The sequence below is a fragment of the Linepithema humile genome, chromosome 6, assembly GCF_040581485.1.
Source record: "Linepithema humile isolate Giens D197 chromosome 6, Lhum_UNIL_v1.0, whole genome shotgun sequence".
Classification (NCBI taxonomy): domain Eukaryota; kingdom Metazoa; phylum Arthropoda; class Insecta; order Hymenoptera; family Formicidae; genus Linepithema; species Linepithema humile.
The window spans coordinates 20,336,643-20,358,872 of NC_090133.1; the positions used below are offsets into that span (position 1 = coordinate 20,336,643).

A 22,230-nucleotide genomic window follows, 5' to 3' on the forward strand; every position below is an offset into this window, starting at 1 on the left:
TTGTCGCTTCGGGTTTCATCGCTCACAGAAAAAACGGGAAAGGGCCGCATAAAAAAAAAGAGAGCGAAGGATGACAAATACCGATGAATCAGGCTAAATATCTTCGATTTCTTGCAGCCAATCATGTATTTTAAACGAATTTGTTTGACTTTGTTTAAACAAAAAATATAAAAAATGATAAAATACTTAATAAATCATACAATATCGAATATATAATTACATGTGGTTATAGTATAACTATAAAATATAGTAATTTGACAAGAATAAATATGTATATATTAATTTTAGGTTTTATGTAAAAAATAATTTTGACATTGCTAGAAATATCGGAAAGAAATATTACATAATTAAACAATTACCATCAATTTGGGAACAAGATAAATTACTTTGAGTTTATCTTTTCATAAATTATAACTGAATAATAATAAATTAATATGCATCGTTATTCTTAGTTAATAAAAGACTTATTTGCCAACCCGTTTGTGAAAAAGATCGATAAAAGCTATTAAAAAGAGAATGATATAGTGTTCAAAAGATAACGTGCCGTAAGTCTGTGCACATAGGTGTAATGACAAAGGCAACGATCTAATTGAGTTTTCTTTTAGTTCTGCTTTAACGGCGATTTAATTGTTTTTAATGTTTTCTAACTTTACGACTAATTCTGCAGTAAGATGAGAATTCTACATCGAGAATTTTCAATTTGCTCAACATTTTTCAGTGAATCAGTGTTGTTTGATACGGGTTTGTTTCTGATAAATGTAATGTTTTCCTCATATTTATCATCAAACTGAAAGAACTAGGAAGGGAAATTTAAAACTATAGTTTTATAAATTCATGAAATATCGAGTGTCCTATCTAAGAAGTAAAATTTTTATTTACACGATGTTTATATCGTTTTTTAAATAGAAATTTTGCAGATATTTGAGTTGCACTTAAATGTCAAAATATGTCAGCATAATAATTAATTAGAAGAGACGGTTTCGGTTTTAACCGTTAAAGAATTGATATCTCGTCATTCGAAATATTTCTCGCGAAAGGGCAGCCGGTGAAACTAGTTCTCCCCGAAAACTGGTTAATGCGCTTTTTCCGGTGTTGAGGGTTGAAGTGCGAGTGGCAGATCGCAGCCCGCGGGCCCGTCGACCGTTCTGAGAACCGACGTCGCGTTCTCCTCGGGAAATCGGACCGAGATGATTTCCGCAATTTCGCGGGTGAAGCCAAGAGAGGATTTAGGTATTTGGTCGAGCCGGAATTATTTGGTCGTGTTGTCCCGAAACGTGGGGATATGAAAGTTCATATAAGATCATCCCTACTTCAGCAGCTAGCCACACTTTCGTGGACCCGCTTATCGATGTTGGGAATTAAGCACATGTTATTTATTAATATTTGTACGTGAATTCTTAACTTGCCCTCTATCTGTGGTCTATATTGAATATCAAATTGTATTTTTGTACATTTATATCGGGGTTAAATAGTTTTTACATGCTTTTTTATTATCTCGTTTTCAATTTGTTACATTATGCGATTGATTTGAAAAACATCTAAAACATTTACTAACGCTGCAAGAGCTCACGTCTGTTAATCTGTTCGTGCTACGACAGCTTTATGTTATATTCAGAAAATTGCTTTCTTTCCATTTTTATTAGCTTTTCACTACATATGAGATTCTTAAGATAAAAGGTACTATATTTGAGAGACTAGTAACAGAGAGGTATTACAATTTTTTTATTCCGCATAATTAACCGACACGATCAAAGTGTTGCAATTACTTGTTGACGCATTATTTCAAGCTATTTAGCCGTTTGCCGCACCATTTATCTCGGGTCGCAAGACTCGTTCCTGCGGCGAGAGCCTGTTAAAATGCAAAGGCGCGGTTAAACAGGGGGTACCCACTCCTGTCCTTCCATCCTGGACGCAGATTCGGTGGGCGTGTGTGATCCTCCTTAGTATTCCGCGCGGTTCCGCTCTTCTTTTTCGCGCCACGACGCCACCCTTTCCCCGCCTTCCTTTTTCTCCTTCTCCCCCGCTGTCACCCCTTTATTCCACTCCATGTAACATGTTCTTCGCATTAATATAGCACGGCTTAAGACAAAGGACGATCGGCCAACCTCCCCTTCTCCTTTTTCACGTCCTTCTCTCTTCCGTTCTCTATCATTTCCTCCCTTCTCTCGCTTTTATCGACTCGCTTTTTCTGCGTCATATCGGCTTCCTCTTTCTGGAGGACGCGAAAGAGCGGACGTATATATTCGTTAAGTCGAAGCCCCGAAGAAGTCCCTCAAATTGGAGGGATTTCTTCGTTCCGATGCCTGCCTGCTTGCCTTACGCGAGACGTGCTGGATCTTGACCTTTGAGCATGCCTCCTTTTTTTCTCTTTGGGACGCATAACTTTTGACACTACTAAATTACAGTTCTATATATATGTAGGTGTCACAATTTTTCAGGTAATTTTATAACGTTAGATAGATGAATGAGTATTTTATAGCAGTCGTATTATTAAGTCAATTATATTAATAACCGTTATGCAATAATTATCATTTATCTCATAAGACGTTCTTAAATATTTAGAACGTTATTGTAAAACTCTAACTTTCCATTTTAAGAATGCATTCATTAGACATGACTGCAATATGGAGAATTATAAAATGTATTATATTTTTCTTCTTTTATTATTTTTTTTAGTGGCTTTGTGTGCGTGTATGTGTGTTATATGATATTACATAATATTATAAAATGAAGGAAAATTTAAGTAATTTATAAGTAATTAATATATTTGATATATATTATATACGTTTGTAATAGTTTTTTAAATTATTCTTCTGTATTAAAAACTGTGTAGCAATCTACGATTTTTCGTGCTAAAAATTTGCGAACTTGTAGGTCGCTGATTATCTGTAGTACGCTTTGACCCACAGATTGCAAATGCTTTGATTACAAGTCATATCAGTATTAATGTGAAGCATGAGAAAAATGTAGTATGGTGTTCTCATTCGCGTGATTACGATTGTAAAATTACAACTAACGAAATAATAAAAAATAAAATGCAAGACAAATTTTAAACTTTGCCAATTTGCATTTACATAAATTAATAAATTTTAGCTTATTATTTGTTCAAAAAAGAGACAAAAGCCAAAAAGGATTAAATTTTTTTATATTAAAAAAATTTTATATTTTTTAAATTTGAGCTACATATTGTTATAAAGAGTAATCCATTTAATTTGGACACTAAGCCTCTTTGTAGTAATTCACGCATTTATTTACTTAGATGCCATATGCTGTTCTTTTGAAATTATTTTTATTTGATCATTTACTACATTGATCAGTATTACATCAGTCATTCCGTATATAAAATTGAATTTTAAAAATGTTATTAAAATCGAATTCTACTTAGTTTCTTTTAATGTCTGATTTGTTTCTACTAAAAACTATAATTATCTCTTCTTTCAAATACACTGTGTCTGTTATCAATATGATTATGCAAAAAAGGCTTTTAACTGAAACTAACCGTATTATATAAAAGATATATATCTGTTATCTCGTGCGCGCGTCAGTGCGCGAACAAACTGAGATAGCCTACATACGATGGTTTAGTAAGACATAAGTAAGAATTGCAACAATGAGAGGAAAAAAGTGCTAACATTCTCTTTCTGAGACGTACTTATCGATTCTTATCAAAATACCGGGTGTCTAGCAATGTACAATATTTCGGTGATGAAAACTACAAATTGGATAGAAAAATTTTATTATTATAAATATATGTCGACATACATTTTATATTTACATTAGAGGTTGATATAGCTTTATACGATAATATTGTTTTCTTTTTTTCAAAAAAAAGGGGAAAAAATTTAAATTTGTATAGAAATATACTTCTGTTGCTGACTTTTGCATTTTATCTTATTCGTTACCTTGTATAGTCATCAACGCGCTACGGTTTTAAGCGACCGCATATGGCAATGAAAGTTCTTGCGTAATTACGAAATACACTTCGCCGACTCATTCTGACCAGTGCATCATTCGGTTCGCCAAAATGAGGCGAGGCTCATTACGAGAAAAAAAAGGAAGAAAAAAGAGAAAATGGAAACAAGGAAGGTTAACTGAGCATCTTACGTCTCTGTCGCGTCGCAGGCAACTTTATCCTAAAGCCCTCCAAAGTTCGCCGGTTCTGTTCGACGCAGGACGAATTTCCTAGGGCTACTTAACCTGCGCCAACACGTATTTCCCATGCATTTTAAGGATTTCGGACTATAGGGGCGGTGTTTTGTCGAAGTATGAGCACGTAGTTGCCGTGAAAGGATCATAGAGTGGACTTAGCTGTGGAATCCCGTGTAAAACTTGCCCGGAATAACAAAGTTCCGCGTCTCAGACCGCGCTGATGTTTCCGCGCCCAGCGTGGTCAGATTCTTTATTTTTCCCGAAGAGCTCTATTATGATGTCCAACCTCGCCGCGTTGGATTTATATTCTCGTTATCGGTGGACTGTCATTAGCGCGTGCTTTGCACCCGCTAAAAGTTTACGTCGCGCTGTTAAAATCTACATGAAAACAGAATAAAATGTGAGATACAATGAGATGTAAAAGAACATATTAGAAGATATTTTCAAATTAGATGTCTACTAGATAGTTATTTCAAAAATCTTAATTATTTGAAATAACACATATTTTAATAAGTAATGCCTTATTTAATATCGTATTTTTTAATATAAACTTTCTGCGAAAGTAATATATTTTTCTGATTATATTTTGTTGAGTCTCGTTGAATTTATCAAAGTATCCGCAAATAAGATAAAATTATTTTTTCCGATGGCCTCTTTATTTATAAAATCCATATGCTCGTTAGCTAATAATGATATGATGTGCACATCGCTGTAATCGTTTAAAGGACAGTTTAGATGCGGATCGAATCGCTAAATTGTCTGTAATAAAACCGCGTGTGCGAACATCGTGCCAGCTGTTTTCTGGCAGGATGTGCCGCACATCATGGTCGTTATCGCGATCTAAAATGGTCCCTCGCAGTGCGTTTTATCTGCGTGCCGCTAAGTCCGGACTTCCGCAATTTTGAAATAACGAGCACGTCGAGTGTTGTTGCATTTTTGCTGCTTGTGATTCTTAATGCTTAAGAAACACACTCAATGAACAATATTTTGAAGAGATGAGATTTGAAGAGGTGAAAGATCGATTAATATGGAAGTATAATAACAACATGTGGCACGTATTTGATCTTTTTTTATGTCTAAATGTTATTTTTCTCTTAACGAGATGATCTTTCGAACAAAGAAGAGGCATCCGATTACCTCGCGTGTGCGGCGAGTGCAGCGAATGTTTAGACTGTCTTGAATGCGGATTAATAAACGTAGCGCCGTGTCGTTAGCCTCGTTAAGACCGAGTTCAAAGTTATATAACACATGTATATCGCTTTGCACCCGCATTTTGACGACGTACGCAAGCATGAATGCCGCTTGCGTGTAAATGCGTGCGATCGTCGGATGTTGCATGCGAATCCTTAAATGATGCCTGCGTGACGTGTAAACGCGCGACTGTAATAATACGCTTCGCCTGGCGTGCTTCAAGCTTCATTACCGGTGCACGAGTTGCCACCTTCCACATCTGTGAAAAAAGATACCTCGACATTTCCGCTCACGTGTTGCAGTGCCATGCACTTTGTGCGCGCATGCATAAACGTCGCGTCAAAAACAAATCTGTCTTGTTTGCTGTTGGGAAAGTAATTCTATTAAAAAAGAAATCGGCGCGAATTTGTGTCATAAAATTTAACTTTATGTAATGTAAAATAAGAAATTTATTTTAATATCTTAATTTTTATCTCTATTTTAGAAAAATTGTTGTTCTCGCTTAACATAAAAATTAAATCCTTCACATAGTAAAAAAAACATAGAAAAATAAGTTAAAATTCTTAGAAAATTCTAATTTTGAAATTTAGAGAATTTAATTTTAGAGAACGGCATACTTAAAATAGTTTGATTAAACCACTTTTCGCTGGAAGCGAATACGACCGTGAAAGAATTTATTAACGCTTCATTTAACAGGCGTTGCATGTCTTCTCTCTCATTCGTACGTAAGAAACGCACATAGAATCGTACTATCGGTACACAGTGTATTATTCATATTTATGTTGTAACGGCGATGCGTTTGCATAACCGGGCGGAATGTACGTAGCCCAAGCTCGTCAGGTATTCGCCCATAACGATACGTTATTCCGGTTGGCTCTTCTGGCTTATACCTGCCATACGGTACGTCGGTTCTCTCCATTTTCATCCCGCACGAGCGACGTCATTGACCCGCGTACTCGAATCTTGGGCAGTTTGCCGGTCGCCGCGGTTTTTACGGAATCACGACGCGCCGCTACCGCCAGAATGGCCCGACGATCCTGAATTTATATCGTGTGTTTAGGTGAGAATTGGTTCTTTATGAGGGACACGTGAGGATACTTGGCAATACATACGCTCGATAGTCTTTCACACGTGCCGTTGCTGCTCGCGTGCGTATGCGGGCAGGCATATGCGGTTATCTGGTGGCAGATTCTCAGGCACCCGATGAGATAGTGACTTATGCATTTATTATAAAGTGGCGGAAATTGTAACGAATGCAGAAAACATTCTCGAAACTATCTGAAATACGAGAAACTAGATTTCGGAGTTTACGTTTTCATAAAAATATTAACAAAGTTATGTGCGCTTGTATTCTACGTATGATAATGATTAGAATAGCGATTATTAAACAATAAATTAAACGAATAAGCAAATTATCACGCTAACATGTAACAATTGTTATTGATGTAAAACTAATCGATTTCTCTTAAAAATATGAAGCCTACAACTTTGATTTGTTTTTTCAGGACGATGACTTGATTTTCGATCTAGAAGGCAAACAACCCGCAGTCCAAGCACCATTGATCGAAAAGCAACAGGACGAATCCCTTTTTCATAGGATAAAGAGAGAGGTTTTGGATTTTTTAAATCCATTATCTACAACGACAACTACGACACAAGCACCGTCAGGTACTAAAGTTTTAATCAAGTGCAATTAAAATCTTTATTATTAGAATTATTGAAAATATTTATGCCATTTATCCATTTTTCAATTATTCAATTTTCTTTTGATAGATCAACAAAAAGAAGATCAAGATCAAGTTATTGACAACGCTGTTATTTTGCACGGAGACAACGGAAATCATACTCTTGATCAACCTGAAGAACCAAGTGCCGAAAATCTAGCTGCTGGTGTCAGTGAAAGATTGACTCGTGAAAAGAATAAAGATGCTGGCGACGTAGATGACGAGGTATGAAATATTACTTTGAAAACATTTTGCTTTCTAACTTTTCATCTGTTTATTACATTTAATTCAATTCTATGAAAATGTTTGGTTGCAATAATATTACTATAGATAATAGTATTATACGATAGATGATTTGTAAACGATGATAGATGATTTGGAAGTATGTTTGCGTTACAGTTTTTTCATTTAATTGCAACATTTATTCATTAATTTATAATTAATATCTCTACTATATAAAAATATTATTATGTCCATATAGCACGATAATGAGATCAGTAACGTCGCGGAAAGTCACAGAATACCGATAACATATGGAAATAGCGATGATGAAGATTTAGCCGGATCAGGAGAGATCGAAGGTAGCGCAGGAGAAGGCGGAATAGAAATAGACCATCGTCCAAGTATTCATGGCAACTCTGACGGCAAAATACGTAAGTCTCTAATTTTTTATAGAATTGCAATTTTATTGATTAAAATAAATACTAATACTATTACTTTAATTAAATATATTTTAATATGTTAAGTATTTTTTTAATCAAACATACTACTAATTTAATTAGTTGTACATTTCTTTATAATTCTTTATTTATGAAGACAATAAATCTGTTAGATTTTAATTAACTTTAATTATTTATGGCAATGGTGTAATAATATTTCTTTGAACAATACAAACGGCATATAATAATAAGAATTGATAAGAAGAATAAAAATTATTGTAATAATTTGTCTACTAAACATTGTACGTTTTTATTAATATGGAAAATTTTAAAATAAGTTTTATATTCTTGTAATATCAAAGTAAGAGAAAATGGCAACTTTATTTTAAGATGTACTACTGATATTTTAGCGCGAGGCAGAAAATATTTTAAAAATTATATTAATTATAATCAGAGATATTATAGCACATGAATCGATACTATAATTATATAATTTAAATAGCATATAATGGATTTCTATAATTTTTTTTATTGCTGGAACACTTATTGCATTTTCTTTATTAAAATGTGATTTGATCACTTGTTAAATAAGTTATTACTTTTTTGATAAAAAGACTTTTTTTGTCTTTAAAAGGTGCTATAAAAGAAAGCTGCTTTAAAAAAAATATTATTAATATCTCTAAAAATAAAATTTTCTATTTTTTTTTATTGGATTTTTTAAACATTTTATTTTTTTTATTAGTTTATTAGTCTCTTTAGTTTTTAATTAATATATCATATATTTGTAGATTTATTTTTAAGGAAATTAAGAGTTTTTATTTTTTACTAACCAATGTTTTTTTACAGGATTCTATCGAATTACGTTGACAGTCGGCGAACCATACAGACGAGAATATTCTGACAGAAATAGTCTTAAATATCGAGAATTAAGTGGCAATCTCACTCATGCGCTCGAGAACTTATTCAACCGCCACATTCCGGGATACAAGCACTTGGTCAATGTTGTCAAAATATCGTAAGTATCATCTAATTTCGCTTTGGTGATATTTTTAATGTTGTATCTCTACTGCTTTGGACTACCAGTTACGTTTCACTTTTAGACCGACGTCCGACGCTTTCACGTTGCAAGTTACCCTAGACATTGGTTCGACATTCACAGACGAGCTTGAGGTGCGTGCTATCCTAGAGCAACAGCTGCAATATCATTCCTTGGGCAGCGTCCAAGTAGGTCCGCAGGGATTCACATTCAGGATATTCCAAGGTATTTCCATCGGCGGCTACCGCCTAACGACTGGAAATGATCGATTTCACGTTGGAATCTTCGAGACTAAACTTCGTAATTCGTTCAACTTTCCGCGATGCCGCGAGCTTGCGAAAAGTCTGAATACAAGAAGTACGAAGACTCGAGGAATATCGAACGACCGATCTCTCAACGGTCAAAAGTGATTAATGACTGTGCAAAAAATAGTTTGCATATAACAATCGAAGATATGATGCGCTCGGCGTCAAGAAGTGAAATCGATCATTCTGGTGGAACATGTTATTTTGATGTGTTTATATTATTAAAAAGCGTAGACACGAAAATAGATTTGCATGAAATGCTATTCCTGTCATAAAATGCTTTCACAGTTGTAAAATTGATTCAAATCCTATTCTCATAATGGTTAATTTTATTATTTCGATCCATTTCTTTTATATTCAGTATTTTAACTTAATTGTTATTATTTTAATGTTAACTTTCCCTCAATTAATTTTTTGTTTTCATTAAATGTTTCTTTTTTAAAACCTCTTTTCAAATGAACGTCGTCTGGTCACGATCCATTCCATCTTCCTCCGAAACGATGAATGCATGCAAACACGAATGTATGCGACATCCGGATGCAGCTGGAGAGAGAGATGATCAGCCGGAATGTGATCAAGCAGCCGAATTAAGGTGCAGAAGTGGTGCATGCGTACCGTTGGAATCGCGCTGCGACGGCGTGTTGCAATGCGACGATGGTTCTGACGAGGATAACTGCCCGAGAGATTCATTAAATAGGACCAGCGACGGTAAGTAACGCGGGACTCGCTTCCGCACTGCATAATCTTCTCTTTGCGAAGAAAAATTTATATAATAACTAGCTAAGTCAATCGCTTGTCCATAGTTTTTATTTATAAAACGTACATTTTTACTTTCTTCTGCTAACAAAGGTCATAGTGTACGGATATACGGGTACGTTGTAACATAGCTGTAATTACAGCTTCATTATGCTCTCTGCATGGTTTGTTTATTATCGCAATTCTTTAATTGCACTAACAAAGAATGTAACGCTTATATATGGAGTATCTTGGAGATCTAAAAGGCAACGAGTTCCATTTCAGATTTATATTATTATACCTTCCAGCATTTTTAATCTTGTTTGTGAAACACTCTCGTGTGATATTAATACATTTTTAATTATCAATTAATTATTTAGTACGATTTATATAAATATTTATAAATTTTATGAGGCGCTAAAATAACTCTCGCAGAACAACGATCCAAAAATCTACTATCATTTTCGATACCTGCCTTCCATTCGCCTAATTCGCGCTTTTCGCTAACACGTGTGTAACATTCGCGCACCGTATCGTCGATATTGAATCATATTGAAACAAAACAGCAGATTTCGAGCATACCACCGTGGAACATCCAGAAGGGAGCCGTTTTCACCACCTAGATCTACCCACAACAGAATTTCCACCGCAAGTAAGACCAAATATACGAGATGTTGATGAAGGAGGGGACAAAGAGCTCAACTTGAGAACGAACAAATGTCGCGCTGACGACACGGTACGCTGTAAGGACGGCAGTCGTCATATTTGTTCAGTGCAGCAATGCGACGGCGTTTCGGATTGCGATGACGGTGGTGATGAGATCGACTGCCCGCATCCAGGTACAGATCGAGCCGATCGATCCTTGGCAAGGATTTGGTTTGATACTAAAAAAAAATCGACGAGCTAGAAGGACCGTGGCTTGTTATTTTCACGGCTACCAAAAACGGCGCCGTTTGCAATTTAAAGAAAATTATGTGGTCTTAAATTTACTTTAATCTTAGAACATTTTTTGATAAAAATAATACGCTATATACGTAAAATAATGAGCGCGGTCTATCTAATTCAGTACGTGTAGAATTATTTTTCCTAAACGTTTTTCATATATGTACATATGTGTTTTATATTGTAACATAAGATCCTTTTTACATAATTTGACAGTATTGCATGTGTACATTGTTATCACGAGACATGCTTAGAAATTTCAATATAGTGTTTTATTCTATTGTATTTTGTATGAATGTATATGTGTTATTAAAAATTGCAGATTTTTGTTGCACTGATGCATGCAATATGTGCTAACAAGAATGAGATTGTACGTCTTTCTAATGCTTTTTTACACTCAAAAATAAATTATTGTATGTTGTATGTTACAACGATGTACAGTTACAATCTTTAAGCATATTGTGTGATAAATTATCAACAAAACAGTTTAATTTCAGATTGCGATCATATGTATTAATAATTATATTTTACAGGTTGCAGCGCTGGCGAATTTGCATGCGACGTAAACAGATGCATATTGGAATCCCAACAATGCGACTTTGTGGAAGATTGCCAAGATGGTAGTGACGAACATGACTGCAGTTATCCTGGTAAGTACCACAATTTCTAACGTGAGCGATATATCGAAATTATAAAAACAGGATTCCGCAGGAGTTCTGAATCGTTCAAAGTAGATTTTTTCTACTTTACTCTTGTTAACAAACTGCAAGCACATAAGTGACTGTACATTTATTTAACAATTTACTTTCTTACTCTTTCTTTTATGTAATCTCTGAACTTGAGAAAAACGCGAAAGTCAAATCGATTGTCCGATTCGATTTTCTGCGGTCTTACCGACCGCAGTGATAACGACTGCGGTGTTATCTTTGAACATTATATATTTACCTACGATCGCTAGTTTATCAGTCAGGGCGAAAACTTCACGCGTAGATGGTACAAACCTGTTCTACCGACCCTTCGGGATCGATACCGTCACCTCTCGGTATATTTCCACCCCGTTGAAAGTTTGCTTATCAGGATCGACGGTTAATCAAGAATGCGATTCCGTCTCGACACCCCCGACGCTAATTCAACTCAGTCCGTCGTTCGTCCGATCTGCGAGCGTTGGTGCAAATTTCCGGCGACGTGTTCTTCTTTACAAACGGCGAAGCGAATCTCTAAGTAGCGACGGAAGCTGCAGTTTTTTCCATGGAAAAATAAGGTCAGACGGGGAAGCTGGCGCGACCGGGACGTATCTACTGAATATTCAAAGCTTGAGGGCTTTTTCTCCTGCCTCGTGTCGCCGTCCCGCGCGTCCTCCGGTCTTTTTTTCGTGGAGCTTCCTCCGCTTCGAGTGGAGGACGATCGTGGTCAACAACGCGGAAGTTCCCGGATGCCTGGCCGCGTGTAAAGCCCATCCGATTGCAACCACACGTACGCGCTTTGTTGCGCGAAAGCCAGCTTAATTAGACAGCTGCGCGCCGGGAGTAAATTAGCTCAGTGATATTGGCTCGTGAATTATGTTCTCGCATCTTCTCTTTAGAAAGAGAAAAAAGAGACGAATAATCGCAGTTTATGCGTTATCTGGCTTATGCAACTTATCACATTAGCATGTTCTTCTTTTCTAGTAAAGTTGACTGAGAAATCTTTTATCATGAACAAATAAGTACACTTAATGATAAAAATACTTCTACAATATAATTTATTGTAAAGTTTCAATGATATCACTTCAATCTAGTTAATGATTTTTTTTATAACAATTTGCGTAATAGTGGAAAATTCGGAAATCGGGCTAATTATTCCCTAGATTCATACAATGCCTATATAACGAGTCAGCGAAACACATTTGCGTGTACGACAAAACACCTGTTCCACATCGAAACTCGTATTTTTCGTCATTATCGCGATTCCACAATTATCTTTCATTCAAAATGAACAATACACAATCACGACTTGAAACGCTGTTCTCGCGAATAACTCGGCGCCTAATAAATACTTTTGTCTCTGTCGGAGCCACTTATCAATCGAGAATCTTGCTCTTGGCTAATTTAAACAGGAGTATCGCGTTTGTCATAATGATACATCGCGAAATATCATGAAAATGTTGCAACTAATTTCACGCATCCGCGTATTCGCGCGGGTTACTTCCGTCTTCGTAACTACGCGCCGGGCGAGAGGGCAGAAGAAGGAAACGGGAACAAATTGTGAGACGGCTTTCCGCTATTCCGTTAATCGTTGACCGGCGGCGAACTGGGGCAGCTCGCGCTCGCGGCGCGCGGTAACCCGCAATCGAAGGATATAATCCTGCGAAGGCCGATCGTAAATCAAGCAGCCGTGCACGCTCGCGTACATCCGCGCTCTCATCGTTTAAACGTCTCATGGCTAGCGGATATCTTACGAGTCTTCCGGCAAGGCCTTTTTTATCCCTCCGAGACGACGCTCGCGCGCGCGGACGGGTGCTGACGAGGGACAGGCACGGCGGGGGTGAAGCGGGGAGGGGAACATCGTCGAGGAGCACCGCTCCACATAAATATCCGCAGACACGCAGGCTGCGGGACTCCGGCAAGAAGAGCGCTTTTACCTGCTCCCGGTAATCGCGATGTGCATGCTTAATCAATATTCAAGTATTCAGCCGTGAGGCACAGGGGGGACGATCCTCGCAAACTCACCCCTTGCCTCTCTTTCTTTCTCCTCGTCGCGCTCTTTCTCTCTTCTTCCTCAAGTAGGAATGTGCATAACCACTTTCGTGTCTCCGGTATCCTCCCCGTCGCGTCGGCGATATGCCCTTTTGGACAATTATGAGTCCCGCCGAGGGGTGGAGGGATGAGGCAACAGGAGGCGACGGTAGGCATAGGGGGCAGGAGGGTGAACACCCCGTTATAGAAGCAGGGCTGAACCGGGAGGAAAAGGGGGATAACCTGCACGCTAGGCACCGCCACGACAAACGTCAACTACTGTCGTTTTCGAACATTATTCAGGTGTGTCCTCGGCGCGCACACAAACCAACCGATTGAAACGTCCGCAACGGTACGTCCTTGAACAACGTAGGGGTGTGAGAAGGCAGAGATAAGACGAAAGTTCAACACAAGCTTTCCATGAATAATTTGCGATTATTTTTGCGTTTTTAATCTTTACTTGATGCATATTCCAAAACATATTTTTTTTTAACGAAAAATGTGTTGAAATCGAATCCCAAAGGCTTATTTTTTCCAATTTAAGTTCAGCATTATCAGAATTATTTGATATTTTCTTTGAAAAATTAAGTAAGATTAATAAACGTTCAGGATAGTTTTTTTTTACGTGGAACAATATATTTGTCATCGGACGAAGTGTAAGAGACAGTAATTTCGGGAAAGTCCTTTGTGCTTTACAATGGAGACTTTTCTACTATAGTCATGTAATTTCAAACGAGGCCAAATATTGTTATTGCAAACTAAAGTTCGAATGCTAACAGTTCTACGACACTTCTACTGTAAATGCTGCGAGAGATTTAGCTGTAAAGCTTGCAGCTGGTTGCGCCAACAGCGCTTACAGCTAATTGTAAGTTTAGTTAATGAGTTACTAAGTTAACTAAATCTAAGAACTAAGTTAAATCTTCTTTCTCTGCTTTTGCCATAGATAAAAGTAGAAAAAACAAGGCAAAACAGCGAATTGCTAAATTAGATTTGCTTAATCCGTACTATGCTGCCGGTACAATCGCGACTTAAATTTAACGGGAAACAGTTGGCTGAAACAGAACGGGAGCACGAAGAAAGGCTTAAGCGCGGTTAACGCAGCGCGGTAGTAGACGGTAATAGTTGGTAATAGTAGGCTGTGCCGTCGGCGTTTGATGCTTGTCCGATTACAAGTCGACTGGTATGTCGTACGACCATTAGGGTTTACGCGAGACTCTCTCTTTTGCATGTTATTACATCTTAACGCCTGTACCGCAGCTAACGTAAACATACGTATGCGCCCGCGAACGTCCGGCCTGCGAGAATTTATCGTTCTCCGCGTTCGGAGCTGCTAAGAAAAAAAGTAGTTTGTCTGGTTAACATGCGCTGACTATATCTGACATGAGAATATCATTTCGCCTCATTATGTACACATTCTTGTTAAGCCTTTTGTTCAGCTCGTATAATGATTTCGTCGAAAATTTAAAAGGCACTTTACTTCCTTCTCGCAGACGTGCCGAAAATATCTTCTTATAATATAATTACAGTTATATTAATCTTTTTTCCCTCGGTATATGATTCAATTACATAGAGTTCTTTAAGTCGGCTAATTGCTTATCTAACAATTAACCTGATTTATTATACATTGTACGTTTATTTTTGTTATCGTCTTGAGTTGGAGAGAAATATTTAATCATTTTTTTCCAATTAATATATCTGAAATTAAAAGATTAGAGATTTCACTATAATTTATATTTTATTTACACTAAGCAGGAAAATGCGAGTGAAAAATGTACATTGATAAATTATGTTGACACGCGTCGACGTTGATCGATCTAGTTACTTGAGACAAATAATGATGTATATTACCAGATCACGAAACGTTATTACGGTATCTTGTCCTAACGACTTGGCTAAATGTATAAAAAAATTTCTGCCCATCGTGGAAAATGATATATATATAATTAACAATACTTATGCCATACGGAGGCACGTTTAATTATATTTGCATATCGTATTATTTATCGAACTTTAAGTTCAATTTTGTTGAAGTTTTTATCGGAAGATGCGACCACGTTCAACGTCGCGCGATAATTAACTATACGCGATGGAATTGTGACCTTAACTTGCACTACACACGAACCACTTTTTTATAGCGCGATACTTCCGCGACAAACAATAGATTCCTGCGCCGTAAAAACGTTATCCTCATATGTAGAGTCGACATTTACATCGTCGCATTTTTCTCGACTAACGTGCAGTCGCGCGTTTTACGGCTGGGCAAAACCTATATCGCTGCAACTGCTTCGATCGCGAAACTGACATATTAGAAATGTATTTCTCGGCAAATGAAAATAGTTTTTGCCACCTGTAGAAGCGGCAAAGTTGAACGAGTGCTTTGAAAATTTTGCTCGAACATCCCCATTAGAGGAAGCGGAAATTTCGTTTTTTTGTGCATATTTCAATTTTTAACTGACGTTTGCTCTTTTTTTTTGTTTCCATCAATAGAACGGGGTATCAGTCATAGTGACAAGCGTCCGAATGATAGAGTTTAACGCGCGTTATGAAAGCAACACGCGTAATGCGCGCGCGAATAGATGTTTGATCCTATCAATAGCGTATCAACGTTGCATTGGAGTTTCGTGCCAGGTGGACACAGCCCGCATACGAAGGCTGTTCCTGTTGCATGCCGTTGCATTGGCATGATCCGCGCCGTTTCGCGATCGCATCTCCGCGGCGCATTACGCCGATCGGGGGCGGCAGTTTATTTACACTTTCGAGACAAGGCAGCTCGGACGGTTTTTACAGCGAGAAACGAGCCCGCTGTGGTACACATGCTACAACCACGACGAGTTTTTAATTGACCGCTCGCATGTGTCGAGAGGAGTAGCCGTAAAGCTGCAAAATATTATATCTTCTCCATTTATTTCTGTTTCTTCTTTGACCACTTCTTCCTTTGACATTAGCGCCGGTATCGCAATCTGCTGTATGCGTTAAATGACCGGCGTTTATTCTGGACAAAGACGACACTGTTCCTAAGCTAATATGAATACTTAAAATTGTTGTATTTTGCTGATCAGATTCGGGCAGAAATAAAACTGTTCTATTTTTGCGGCAAGAATTCCGCAGCATTTGTTGAACTTTACAGTAGGAGAATTCAATTTACTCACATTCAATTAAAGTATTCACGAATTTATGTAACATAGTGGCATATTTCGCCAATGTCTAGTCTATTTCCAATAAAATTATCATAGATCACTCTGTATGGATATTTTATACAAACGGGATAGAGAATGCTACGATATTTTCATCTTTGATTTGTAACATGAATTTAAGATGCATTATAGAATTGATTTCCATTTGCAAAAAATCAAATCTAATTATCAATGACGTTTCTCGTGTCTTTTTAAGCTAGACAAGCTAATCAAAATATCATAGTACACTGCTTGTGCATAAGCATTTATGGCATAAAAGTAACTACATTTTTTTTTAACGATTGAACGTTTCGTATTATATATATTATATATTCTGCCGAGAATGTTTTTTATTACTTTAATACTGTCACATCAATATATATGCTAACGTAACGTTGGCGTTAATATGGAATACAGACAATGGATGAATTTAACATGCCTGCTTTGGCGCCTACGTCAAGATACATTCCATTTCTAAGGGATAAATGATATAACATGTGTTGAGAGACTTGACTGAATAGGAGATGAGCGATTGTACTAAGTTGTCCCCGTTTCCAAGTTCGGTTATTTCCATGTGCATATCAATAACTCGAGGATGGCGGCGAGACGCTTTATACGTTTATAATAATGTCTTCTCAATCAATTTGTGTCGCAGCATTTGGGCGGGGAGTTAATTCATTAGCTAGGCTGAATTACACCTGCAGTTATTGGTAACTAAATCTACCTCTTGTGTACAATAATATGATAAATCGACTTTTATTCGAATTTTGTCGAAAGCATTTGTGTCAAATAGAAATTTTCAAAATCAATAAACTTTCCAGCGTGATTTTTTATTCACGCCGATTCTTGTTATATTTTTGAATATAAATATGCTCTACTTTTTACGTGGCCACAAATATATTTAACTGTTTTCTTAATCTTGTTTTTAGTATAGAATTAAATTACGTTGTATTGAACACAAAATGCTGTATTATTTTAGATAAAAATGCATAAATCAACATTACGAAAATAATATCTGCTGACAAGTTTTTTTTTTTTTTTTTTTTTTTTTTTTTTTTTTTTTTTTTTTTGAGTTTAACGTTTTGACTCCGTATTTTCTGAAATAAATGTTGGTATTAGTAAGTATGTATCTAATGCGCTATGATAAAAAGCATTGAATAAGTTGTATTGTTATCAAACGAGAACATTTCAAACAAAGTAAGTAGTGCAGTCTAGTAACAGGTCAGCCCATATTGCATCATGTGACAACTTGCGTATATTTTTGACAATATTTTTAAAACAAACTAAATAATATATATATAAAGCTCAATTAATTTTTTTATTTATAACATATATTTTTTTATTATTAACAATTTCTTTTGCTTTCCTACTGATAATTTTTTTAATTCTTTTTATAAAATTATAACTTGATATTGTAATTGCACTTTCATGACAGATATATTTATCCGATACTAAAAATTAAAAGATTAGCTTTTATCATTTAAAAAATTAATGCCAAAGTTTTTTGCTTGTTATTATAATATATAAAAATTTCTGAAAACGTGCAACGATAGCGTGATCCGTTTGATATACTTGTAAGGTTGAATTCAACGACTTCAACATTTTCCGAAGTTTCGGTCACTGCAAGAGACGGCTATTTGTGAGCCAGAATAGCTGATATCTATACACCGAGTGACTCAAACTGAACGGTAACATCTACCACAACGTTCTTGCTGAACATAAAAAATTTATTCATTATTTAAAATATTTAATCAAACGTTTTATATATTTTATATATTTAAAAGTGATCTAAGCATATCTGGACATTTTGACATACAAATAGTTAATAAAGATTTTAATTTTGTTAGTTTATATCTCTATAATATTTCCAAGATTGGAAAGTGACTTTATTCGTAGCAGTAATCTTACTTTTTTCGTATCATTTATGGTACAAGGATATCTGAAAAACGCATCAATTACGTCGGTTCAACCAACGCGCATTATATGCGCTAAATATTCAAAGTCTATATCAAACTATTTGATTGTTTTAGCAAACCGGGAGGACAGATACATATTTCCTAACTTACCTATTTCCATTAGGATCGCGTGCGAACGTCGCTCTCGAGTGTGACAGATGGATTTAATGTACGCAAGAGTTACTGTAAAATTTGGATCTCATTGAGCATTTATGAATGCTCTTAATATATCTTACTGACTGTAATATCTACTGATCTTCTCGACCGAATGTGTCAACTGAAAGTTTTTTAAAACTTGATACCGTATAAGCTAAATAAGGATTTGTTCATAAAATATTAATACGTTAGACTAATAATTATTTTATATTTCATCAACGAAGCGTATAAACGAAGATCGCATAAAGCATTTTGTGTGATGTGGAAAATTTTTGATATAAAATAAGTCTGTCGATTTGAAAACTGTTCATATTTTTGTGGAATATGACATATCTTTATTCATTTCACCGTTTAATTATAATCTGAGTTTTTTTCTCACGGATACGGAACGCGGATCGTCGTGATGTCGTTCGAACATAAAAGCGGGTTTGCTTTTATCAGCGGTGGCATTGGACGGTTCGCTCGCTTTTTAGAATTCATTTTCGGCTTTAAGCTTCATTTCGCGCGCGCGGGAATTAAGCGCACCGAGGGGCGGCGGCGAGAGCAGCGGGTGGTTGGAGGACAAACAGCAGATTGGTAGGCGTTACCGTGGCACCTCGTACACTTAAGGTCCACTCGTAACAAACGAACAGCACCAACGACAAACAGTTGGTGTATATGTACGTGCAAGGTACAGTACGTTGCAACAATATTCCTCGAGGATCGATTCGCCGAACATTCCCTTTTCATATTTATCGAACTTTTTCTTTCGCCCAATTCTCGTATTACAATTATTATAAATGACTGCATAGATCATAAATAAATGTGTCATATAAAATAGATACAGAACAAAATTTATGAAAAATTTTTAAGTCACTTTTGCATAACTGCAATATTAAAAAAAATTATATATTTCAAATATATTTTTATTTTATGTCTTTCTTGACCTAAATATTTAAAATTATGATCAGGGCAACAGTTTCAGTATTTTATATATAATTTATGAAAATTTGAATACAAAAAAACCAAGATATTTCTAGCGTTCTCTGTACTTAAAATATTATAGGCCCTATTTCTCGTGACCTGGTTCAAATTTATTACTATAAAATTTTCGTCAAAAGTCTTGTAAAAATCGCTTATTCTTGCGCTTATTTTTTAAAATTAATTATGCTTCTCTTATGAAAATTTAAAACACATTGTTGTTACAAGTAATGACAATGTATATATTGCACATAGTTTAAACTCTTCTGTGTTTTGTTATCGATTTTCTTTAAATTCGTTGAATAAAAGATGCGCGCCGCATATGAGTTGGTTTAAATCCGATTTAAGTTAAGGATTACTTTTTGGAATTATCAGAACCCAGGTCTGTCGTGGCAAAACTGACTCTTGGACGGCATTATCCCGATGCACCGTAGCCGCGTGTACGTGTCGCACACGGACGCGTAAACACAGGCGTGGTTATTTCGCGGCGTTCGCGTGCACGCGTTCCGTTGCTCGTGCAATTCAGACCCCCTTTTTTGTAATTTACGACAATACGTACGCGGTCGGGAGAATTACGACGTGAGCGGGCGGCGTCGGCGCTCTGGATTTGTTTAATCGTCCCTGAGTAGAACGAAAATTCTACCCGCTCGACCTGCATAAAGCCTCCCCTCCGCCCCGCCGAACCCGAAAGTAATTTTCGTCCGCAGGTGGGAACGCAGGATGCATCCCGGTGATACTCAGTTGCCACCGCCGAATGAGTCGAACTTCCGCGAATGGTATAACGAGAAATTTATTTTCTCTTTAAGGAAGATGCGGCCTGCACGTTCGGTACGATCGCGAAAAAATGATAGTATGACAAATGGACGTCTCCTATATAAAAACAAACGAGTTCTTGCACGTCGACGCTGAGAAATAGGTTTCTGTTTTGTCCTCAAAGAGGGCGGAATGTGATAATATTCTGTGCCGTAAGAGTAATTGTTACCATTGCGTATCATCATAGTAATCTCATGTAAGGCAATACTGATGAAGGAGCGTGGTATGTGTGCACGGTCGGGCGTACGGGGCGATTTGTCTTGCGATATCATATGATCGTTATCATAATAATGCTGCTAAAGAGGAATGCTGTGAAAGAATGACCTACAATATGCAACTGCAACATACTTGGTAATAAGATATGTCCTCGAATTACAGTATTCAAGAAATATAATGACTGTAACATTTATAAAGCCATTTGTAGAAATCCTCGAGGACTAAACTAAAGCGAGATGAAGTTTACCAGAAATAAAACTCGCATATGTAATACCGATGACATTATTCTCGTGTCAGTTAAAATCACATTACTGTGTCGTCATATGAAGATAATAAAAACGTGAAAGACATTTACATTTTTATTACTATAAAATCAATCTTAGCGATTAATTATCCGCGAGCTTAACAATCTCTTCTCTATTTCTCGCTTAATTAATGTATTACAAATTCACCTCTTTTTTATTTTTCCAATAATTTAACGTAATCCAATTATGTATATCAAATTAATGCAATTAAATTATGCATGTTAAATTAATTGTCACTTTCCTTAATTTTTATTTAATATTTTTGCTAATACTAAACAAAGAAATAATAGCATTTAAAATGTAGATTAAATACAATAATTGTATTCTATAATATAACATTTAATTTAATTTACATGAAATTAATTCAAGAAACAAAAGGACAAACTGCTCATCCGGTTGATAATGAGAGCAAGCTACTTTTTGGAAATCTTGTCGAGTTAAATGGGTCGCATCAACTTTTGTACCCGCATCTTTCTTGAACTTCGTCCTTACAATTTTCAAACTAAATGGCTCGGTTTACCGTACCGATTACAGAAAATAGATGAATAAATCAGGACGTCGACGGTTGATCGTTTATCTCGCGCGAAGAATTCAGCGATGAGTCAAGGAATTGAGAGCACGTCTCAACTGTTCGTTCCGCCTGCCGCGACTCATCTCTCGAGTCGAGATTCTAACTGTTATGCTAACGCGAGTATGATAATCCAGAAAGATCGTCATCCGGGGTCGCTCTACATCCTCCGGCCAAAGCTAAAGAACGGAAACGTGAGGCACGCTCTCTCGTGCCTGACTCTTGAAAAAGTCCATTAGTATGAAAATGCGATATAAGATGGGTTTGAATAAACATGCGCCGTGCCTTTCTTCCGCGACGTGTCTACATCGTGTCGCGGGCATTTTCCTCTCGCTCTCGTACTTCCGTCATTCTTCACCTTCGTCGTCGTCGTCGTCGTCGTCGCCGTCGTTCATCGCGACACGCCCGTCCAAGCGCGCACAGACTGTGATTCTAAAGTTATTTTATTTAAAGTTTTATAATCCGTACGGACCGAACGTGTCGGTCGACCTGCCACACCGCGCTCCGTACTTTGCTGATGTCCGCGACGTTCCCGATATGCACTACTGTGCGTCTACGGGATGGGCGGAAAATCGACTCTTAAATCGATCGATTGAATATCAATAATCCGTCGTTCTTTATTTGTCTTA

At 36.7% G+C, this 22,230-nt stretch overlaps 1 protein-coding gene across 33 annotated transcripts in view; it reads left to right on the forward strand.

Moving 5' to 3' along the window:
• Positions 1-22,230, forward strand: part of trol (terribly reduced optic lobes) — a 147,506-nt gene that overhangs the window by 41,333 nt on the left and 83,943 nt on the right. For 27 of the 33 annotated variants that reach the window (XM_067358142.1, XM_067358139.1, XM_067358143.1 and 24 more), the window contains exons 2-9: positions 6,846-7,008; positions 7,114-7,289; positions 7,546-7,717; positions 8,570-8,738; positions 8,824-8,984; positions 9,608-9,772; positions 10,366-10,638; positions 11,275-11,391. In XM_067358142.1, the coding sequence (XP_067214243.1) occupies positions 6,846-7,008; positions 7,114-7,289; positions 7,546-7,717; positions 8,570-8,738; positions 8,824-8,984; positions 9,608-9,772; positions 10,366-10,638; positions 11,275-11,391 (1,396 nt within the window). The remainder of the gene's footprint in view (positions 1-6,845; positions 7,009-7,113; positions 7,290-7,545; positions 7,718-8,569; positions 8,739-8,823; positions 8,985-9,607; positions 9,773-10,365; positions 10,639-11,274; positions 11,392-22,230) is intronic. The other 6 variants (XM_067358140.1, XM_067358167.1, XM_067358171.1 and 3 more) reach the window with 2 other exon arrangements.